This window comes from Cyprinodon variegatus, unplaced genomic scaffold (assembly GCF_000732505.1).
Source record: "Cyprinodon variegatus isolate N-32 unplaced genomic scaffold, C_variegatus-1.0 Scaffold184, whole genome shotgun sequence".
Classification (NCBI taxonomy): domain Eukaryota; kingdom Metazoa; phylum Chordata; class Actinopteri; order Cyprinodontiformes; family Cyprinodontidae; genus Cyprinodon; species Cyprinodon variegatus.
The window spans coordinates 1,154,695-1,163,788 of NW_015150637.1; the positions used below are offsets into that span (position 1 = coordinate 1,154,695).

General features: G+C 39.7%; 1 protein-coding gene across 1 annotated transcript in view; it reads right to left on the minus strand.

Annotated features, from left to right (window-relative positions):
* vmp1 (vacuole membrane protein 1) overlaps nt 1–9,094 on the minus strand; it is a 105,530-nt gene that overhangs the window by 48,319 nt on the left and 48,117 nt on the right. Inside the window, exon 6 of the mRNA XM_015379028.1 lies at nt 5,724–5,957. Coding sequence (XP_015234514.1) covers nt 5,724–5,957 — 234 coding nt within the window. The remainder of the gene's footprint in view (nt 1–5,723; nt 5,958–9,094) is intronic.

The following is a 9,094-nucleotide window of genomic DNA, read 5'->3' on the forward strand; positions in this document are numbered from 1 at the left end:
CTCGTGAACGCGCTTTTAGGAAATCCTATACACTACTGTTTACGAGCAGTATGGAGGAATATTGAAACGTTTTTTGTGGACTTTTATGGACCTTTCTGCCTCGGGCGCCATAGACCTCCATTATTTGAATGTCAGCAGACAGCAAGAAGCCTTCCAGATCTCCAGATGCATTTGAGATATCAAAAAAGTACCCCAGAGTGTTGTTCAGCATGGGGGTGAGTAGAAAATGAAGGCTAATCATATTTTGGGTGTACTATTCCTTTAAGGCCTCAGTACATGGGTTGTGCACAGTAACCACTGCTCCACCTGCACGCCCAAAACTAAAAAATAATAACAACCATAGAGCATCAGGAGGACATAACATGGAGCAGTGATGGAGAAAACAGCTGATAAGCATGAGGCAGAAATGAATATGGTGATGGAAAAGTTCGACGTAGTACAATGATGAGCTGAGAGTTTTATACTGAGGGAGGTGTGGAGAATGACACAGGAACAGGATGTGTTTATTAGGAGAGAATATGGGGCAGCTGAGGCTATATGGAACTAAAAGAGCTTAAAACAAGTTCCTTTTCAAGAGCTATTGGAGTAAACAGCACAGAGATTATAATTACAATATTCTCATGGGTTCAGAGGAAGAGAAGAACAATTACATTTAAATGAAATAGTTGTCCTGTGCATAGAGCTTTAATCAGGCAAAAAACACTGAATATCAGTAACATAGTTTGTCCATGACCTTTGAACCCGGCTGTGACTATTAAAGCTGCGATTTTACTAATAGATTCATCTGTTGATTTGTTTTTTCATTAATTCAATAAATAATCGCAGGAAATGTTTTTTACAGCTTTAAACCACGTGAAACTAAAGCTTTTCCACTTGAGGAGTTCTGGGTAGAACATACTGACTGACGGAAAGGTTATTTGTTTGAATAAATATTTTTTAAATTAATGCTTGTAGCGACAGTGGAGAGCAAAAACTCCCTTTTAACAAGAAGAAACTTCCAGCAGAACCAGGCTCAGTGTGAGGGCCGTCTGCTGAGGCCGACTGGGGTTCAAGGAGATAGAAGCAGAGATACAAAAAGAAGCAGAGATACAAAAAGCAACTGTAAAAAGGCGGCCTCGTCCAGGAAACACACAGCCAGGCAGACGAGCTCCAAGGCAGCTCCCATGTCAGAGGATGAAGAGAGCACATCCAGCCAGTCACAGTCAGAGAAACAGGACTACACTGAAAAACAGGTAGATCTCCACCCTCTATAAACAAAGGTGTTGATGGCAGCAGCACAGCTGATATTTATATATATTTATATATATATATATATATATATATATATATATATATATATATATAAATATTAGGGGTGGAACGGTTCACGGTTTGTGGTCACGGCTTTCGGTTCGGTTTCGGTATATGTTGATTGTTAGCCTGACATGTTGGTCGTGTTGCTGTTAGCATAAACAAAACGTGTTGCACAATGCTTGCACATTGTTTTTATCCACAACTTTCTTTCCGCCGTCATCGTAGGTCACTCTAAATGCAAAGTGGTCCCATACAGCAAACCTATAAAGTGCTGCTGGCCATGCTGCTTCGCTTCTTCTTCTTGTTTACTACTGGTGGTTGGCTGTGGTAGCAGTACCGCCACCTTCTGCTCTGGAGTGTAAACGCTTCGCCTATGAGAAAAAGGAGCAGCGCATGAACCGAACGAAACACACGCGAATCGAACCGAGACAGTCAAACCGAACGGTTCTGACGGTTTTCATAAACCGTTCCATCCCTAATATATATCTATATATAGATATATATATCTATATATAGATATATATAGATATATATATATATATACAGAGAGAGAGGGGGGGTTAATGATTAATGATTAAGCAACTACTAAATTAGTTGACAACTAATTCAATAATCGATTGATCACAATTAATCTAATTAATTCTTTCTGCCGTTGTCCCTAAAGCACAAAGTTAATTTAGCCTAACACTCTTGTAAAGTCTGGATCTTAAAAGCCGAGCTGAATTTATGTGAATTGCACAAAATCCCATTAAATTCATTATATTTTATGAATACCTCAATTGGTATGAATATTTCTGGCCCAATTAAATTACAACCAGGAAACAGATTCGCAGGAGTACAAGCTTCATCTTTAAAAGACAGGCAAGAGTTAAAATAATAATAAAAATATCTAAGCCGAATTTGCTGTTCTGGTAAAACACATAAAACACATCAGCTTCAAAGAGGAGTATAACTAACTAATCACAGGAGCGTTAAATGTTGCTGACGGGCTGAGCCAGAAGATGATTAGTGGGTAGTTAGCAACCATGGCAGCACAAACAAGCCAAAACAATCACTGTCAGGGGGCGGTGCTAGCCAAAAAATCCTGGCACACTGCACCTAATCTGGACACCCTGTGCTCAAGTTAACACTGCAGTCTTTAATGAAACCCTCTACTTTGTTTTTTTTCTTTTTCTTAATAATGGGGATGTATTTTAATCTCCCTGGCAGCTGCTCCATTCAAAGCGCTCAGCCTCTGTTTGCAAGTACGCAGCTCGGGGTATTTGTGAAGCAGTGCGATGAAATTTGTCCACCTGCACCGTGCTGCTGTTTGAAGTGGAGCACTTAAGGCATCCGCTGTCATCGACTGCAGGAGCAAAGCAGGAGATGGACAAAGGAAGAGGAGGAAAGAGAAAGTGGAAGGAGGAGGTGGAGAAGCAGTTGTTAAGAGGGGAAGGGGGGGCAGTTTCATGTCTCATCACCAAACATAAGCAGTGAGGTGGTGGTGGTGGTGGGGGGTGATGTTGCTTTGAAAACGGGCGTGCAACAGGTGCCTCCAACTGTAGAGCTGACAAGCCTCGTGGGTGGGGGTGAATCCAAAGGGGGATTTGGTGACATCAAACACAACAACAAACAGAGAGTTTGGTAATCCTTTGAAAGGAAGGAAGAGTGTGTGTAGTTAATATTTTACAGCTCCATTGAAGCATGGGGGGCCAATTACGGCACAGAGCAGAAGGACTGGTTCCCGTAAAGACGCCAGCAGTGAAGAAGTAACTAAAGAGCTTTATTTCCCCTCAGCACACTACCTTCCACATTACAAGGAAGAGGGAAGCAGTTAATTGTAAAACAATCCACCAAGTTCAGCTTTTCAAGCTCTCTGCAGTTCTCAAAAGCTAAACTGAAATCTGCAACCAAGCGTGAGTCTGTGACACGTCAAGCTCTTATTCTTCTTGTTTTTTTATGTTTAATGAGTAAGAAGAGTAGCAGCAGCAGAAACAGGTGTGAGACACTGATAAACCAGCAGAACTTCAAAAAGGCTGCTCTGTGACATAGTTCAACTTTTTAAAAAGGAACTCTGGCACCACAAACCCTCACTGTCTATTTTTACACACAGTACCTGTGAAGTCGTGGGTAGTTTTCTGTCCAGGCCCAGAAAAAAATAAAAACTCATAAGCAAAAAAAAGGTTTAGGTGGCCACCAAACTGGTTGACGTTGCTCGTTGGAAATTCTCAGTAAGGAAGTAGGGTTTTCCAAGAATAGGGTATTACTGTGGACGTTGTACATTTGTGGCGTTTCTAAGAAGCATCACTCACATTTAGGCAGAGGAATTAAAGAGGACACAGTAAACTTTGCTTAGATAAGACGCAATTTGAAAATTGTTTTATAAAATAAAGTAAAAAAAACACTACAAACCAAATCCTTGCTGACAACCATGGTGGTGGCAGCACCATGCTGTGTTGAGGCTTTTCTTTAGCACAGACAGGGAAACTGTCCTGGTTGATAATCTCAGACCAGTTTTTAAAAATAAGACCAGAATAGGGAAAGATTTTATTGTTTAGCAGTGCAGATCAAACTGAGGGATATATCCAAAGAATTGGAGCTTCCACTGTACAGTTATTCACTACAGCAGGCATCCCTAAAGTCAGTCCTCTAGGGGTGCTGTCCTGCAGGTTTTAGAGGTTTTTCTGCTTTAGCACAGCTGATTCAGATGATTGCAGTTCAGCAAAAGCCTGTTTATCAACTATCGATGTAAATCACCTGGGATGGAGCAGGGAAACCTCTAAAACCTGCAGGTCAATGGCCCTTGTGGACCAACTTTGGGGATTCCTGCACTACAGTGTGATGGTGTAGGTAAGGTTTAAAGCTTTAAAGGTGCATACCCACAGTATATGCCTATACAGAAATACCACAAACCATTTGATGGTAATAAAATACGGGTTCATACACCAAGGGTCCATCCTAATAGTTTACTTTTTGAGCATAAATAGAATTTCTGCACAGGACGCAATGAGCGGGTATATACACAGACATTTATGCCATCTGCTGGCAGTACCACAGAACTGTCATAAACAAGATGGTGACAAATTTGTCAGCTAGTTAAAGTAGCTCGGACGTCCTGCAGTGCCTCGCTGTAAAGTGACATGGTTGGAGACAATCCCATATTAATCAAATATATGGATGGATCTATGGCAACTTAAAGTTTTACTGAGACCTCATTGGATCCTCCTATCAAAAAATATAGGGAAGAAGAAAATTCCTGTTCCCCACAAACACTAAGCATTGTGATAAGACATTTTTCAATTACATAAATAAAAAAAAGTCATAAGTTAAAATATTTTAATAGTAATAAAGGTAAATTTAACGCATTGAAATGCAATTTCCTTGGCAAGTAGATTGTCCATGGGAGATGAATTGAATCTGATCTTGAGTAGGCTGCAGGATTTTATTGGCTTTGACAAAAAACGGCATGGGACACCATGATGACTATTTCAGTCAACCAATCAATCAGCTGATCATGTATCTATAAAATGTTTGTCCTTAGACTGTAGAGGCTAAGAATATCATTTCTATCACTGCTATTAATAAGGATGTTACCTCGCACATCCAACAACTCTTGCTTTAGTGAACATCAACTTGTATAAAATATTCAAGTCTTTCCCACTTGGAATGAACAATTCTCTCATTTTTTGTTTTGTTTTTGTTTTTACAGTGGATCTTGGGCTGCTCAGTGGACCCGGGGTCTTTCTGCATGGAGTTTGCATGTTCTCCCTAAGCATGTGTGGGTTCTCTTCGGGTACTCCGGCTTCCTCCCACAATCCAAAAACTTGACTGTTAGGTTCATTGACTTCTCTAAATTCTCCTTAGGTGTGAGTGTGTGTGAATGGTTGTTTGTCCTGTTTGTCTCTGTGTTACCCAGCGATGGACTGGCGACCTGTCCAGGGTGGACCCCTCCTCTCGCCTGTAGACAACTGGAGTTAGGCACCAGCACCCCTTGTGACCCCACTTGGGATACGCATAAGAGAAAATGGATGGGTGGATCTTGGACTTTTTACAACTTCACCGGGAGGTGCTAATTGGCTTAGCCCATCGCTTCCTTGTTAAGCGCCTGCATACATGCGCAGTATTGTACTTTCGGTCAAAACAGTGCTGTTATTATAAGCACACACAAAGGGCTTGATCTACCGATAAATTTAGCAAAATAAGCACCACAGAAATAATGGTAATCTTTAATAAAAAAAAGCTTGTTATGGAACGGAGATAAGATACAGTAAAAAAAACAACAACAACAAAATAACAGTTCTAAGGACATTTATACATAGTGTGTTTTATTTTACAATAAAACAGACTCAGAAAACGAGAGAAAGCGGTGTACGATCAGTGCAAAGTAACTCAGAGTAGTTAATATAAGTCTGAGAAGTACCCCCGGCTATAACAGTTCTATTAAGACTTACCCACATACAAGCTTCCAGGCGAACTTTTGACATGATGGTCCAGAGGGATATGCTTCCCTGGAGGCCTGCAGGCTCCACCATTCCATCTGCCCTCACGCCCACCTGCTCCGCACCAGTGCCGGATGTCGGTGCTCCCTCATGAGGACAGACAATTTGGTCCGGATAGGGAGGCTCAGGGAATTCCACTGAACCGCATTCATAGGCTGCCAGAGTCACTGATGCAATGTGAGGTCCCTGAAACAAAGAAAAACAAAGACAAAAATACAGACAGCGAGAAAGAGGCAAAAAAATGGAAATTAGTTCAAGCCAAAATAAGTGATGAACAGAGTAGGAGTAGAGCTACTTTTTGATATTTTGAGTCAGTGGAAGACCCCTTTTAATATTAGCATAGCTGAAAGGGGCAGCAATGAGTCAAATACTGACTTCTAAGATAATGACATTTATATGTGGGCCAGTGACTAAAGGCACTGGTGCTATCTGGGCCGCCGTTCAATAAAATTTAATATTTAATACTTGCAAGATAAAGACAAAAGCATCTAAGCACAAACAACCTAAAGGTTAATCTGTTTAAGCAAATGTGTCTGTATGTTCAGCTAGAAACATCTCCAAGACAAAGGCGGAATTATCATCTACTTCTTCTCATGCTTGAAGTCAGAGAACTTCAAGCATGAGAAGAAGTAGATGATAATGAACCAGAGAAAATGTGTATGTGCTTTGTTTTATTAAACTATGAAGTAAGCCAAATGTTGCTATAATTCAATAAAAAAAAAACTGTAGAATTGGTTAAGAGAGCAGGCTTAGTCCTGTTGGCATCCAAGGTATTGATATTACAAAGTTGGTCATGTAAATACATTTTAAAATCGGTCAATTGTAATGTCAGCAGAGTTGTATTTCTGTATGACGGACACACATTAATAATCATAACATGATGTGTTATCTTATTTTTGTAATTTCTGCCAGGTTTTATTGACGAACACAAAAATTAGTATACGCAAGTTTAACGTATACTCATTATAAAATAGAGATAAGTAAATATTATTTCACGTTACTTGTTGTAACTCAGTTGTGTCTGCAGAGTTTTTGAACTGCAGGGGAGGAAAGAAAAAAAAGGGCACATATATAGCACCACTGTAGATGGCACTTTAACACACATATTGGCTGCCAAAAGGGCACTTTAAAATGTGTTTGGGCTCCTGAGAGGGCCCTTTAACATTGGTTGTGGCACCCAAGGGGGCACTTGAGTGCTTTTTCCTTCCAAGAGGGAACCTGGACATGCATTTTGGTTCCCAAGGGGGTACTATACCACATGTTTTTGAATCTAGAGGGGAGACTTTAGCACACGTTTAAGCTCCTGAGAGGGCACTTTAACATGCATTTTGGCTCCCAAGGGGCCACTTGAGCAGCTGTTTGGCTCCCAAGGGGGTACTTTAACACTCACTCTAGCTCCAGAGAGGGAACTTTAACATGCATTTTGGCTCCCAAGGGGCCGCTTGAGCAGATGTTTGGCTCCCAAGGGGGTACTTTAACACACACTTTGGCTCCTGAGAGGGCACTTTAACATGCATTTTGGCTCCCAAGGGGTCACTTGAGCAGTTGTTTGGCTCCCAAGGGGGTACTTTAACACTCACTTTGGCTCCAGAGAGGGCATTTTAGTCTGTTTCTATCTCCCTGAACCCCAGTCGGCCTCAGCAAATAGCCGATCACACTGAACACTGAGCCTGGATCTACTGGATGTTTCTTCCTGTTAAAAGGGAGTTTTTCCTCTCCACGCTCACTACAAGCATGCTTGGTGTGAGGGGTTGCCTTTGAGAAAGTGAGTCGATGCAATCAACTGGTTTACCTTAGATAGAACCTTTGAAGCCTTGAGATGACATGTGTTCTGAAGTGGCACTATATGAATAAATTGAATTGAATTATATGTACTCTTAGTAAAACTAGGTATATATTTACATATCTGTTTATATTTTTAAGATCACTCAAGTATGCAAAATTATATATATCCCAAGTTTTGCTAGTTCATTAATGCAAATATATCAAAGTAAAAAAAACATTTAATTTACATTGTAAGATGCAACATCATGCTTTATAAAAAAAACTTCAAGTCAACAGAACTCCATGCGCATCAACTTGTTTATACTCCTTCTTAAGTGCTCTGAACTGTTAGTATTTCAACAGAATATAGTTAAATTTAGTCCATTAGGACTTATGTGCTCATCAGTATGACCTGAGTTTTCCCAGAATACTTAAAAGTATATTTTTTATAAACTATAAGTAGATTGTAAGTTTATAATGGGTAAATAAAGGCATATCTTCAAGACTACCTTAAGTTTACTGTAAAGTAAACTTAAAATGTCAGAATTTAGTCCCAATAAGTATACATTTTTTAAACTTCTTATCAATCTTAAAGGATATATTCTTTTGTATACTTCAGTATACTTTGAAATATTAATTTGAATTATACATACTTTTGCTAAGAGTGTTAACTTGAAATTCTACAAATAACTTGTGTAAGTAAAACACTTCATGATGTTTGAACAATCTCTATAGAGAAATTTAGAGACGTAATTTAGTTTTCAAGGTAGATGAACTCAAAGAACTCTCATGATTGCAGTAACTGCCTGCTAAGTAGTGGACAAATACATAACAATCAGTTCTTGCAATGTTGTTTCCACTCCTGTAATTTAGTTATCATAGGCTTCCTGAAATGGAACAACACCCCTTTAAACATTATGCTACATGGTCATTCACAGATGACTCACTTTGACAGTAAGGATGATAACATCTGGTCTGAGAGCTCAAAGTTTGATTAAGTTTCTTTAATGAACAGGAGTCATTGTGGAAAGGAAGGATCATGTGACACGATTTATTTGAACAAACACGAGTTATATGAAGAACAAATGCATAAGCAGATGTGAAACAACGGAGACGATCAAACAATTCTGTAGCATGATCCCTGTAAATAAAGGCAAGTCTGTGGCGTGGGCTGATGTAAGAAGACACTTTGTACTGTTTCTTCCATGTGTTTACACTCATGTACGTGCGTGTAGGAAGGGTGCTCCCAGTGACGCACAATGCCACAGCACAGCACTCTGGTAAAACTTGGGGCGGGGCTGGAACTTCCGAACCAGCATGGGACAAGGCAAGACAGGACTGTACGTGCATTTGAGGATGGTTAAAGAACAGTAAACTGCTGAATCATATTAAGCCATTAAATTTGCATAATCATAACATATACATTCAAAGTAGAGATACTCTCTGCATGAGCTGGGGGCCTTTCAAACATCCAGAGTGGAATAATTGTGAAAATATATACATTCATATATATATATATATATATATATATATATATATATATATATATATATATATAT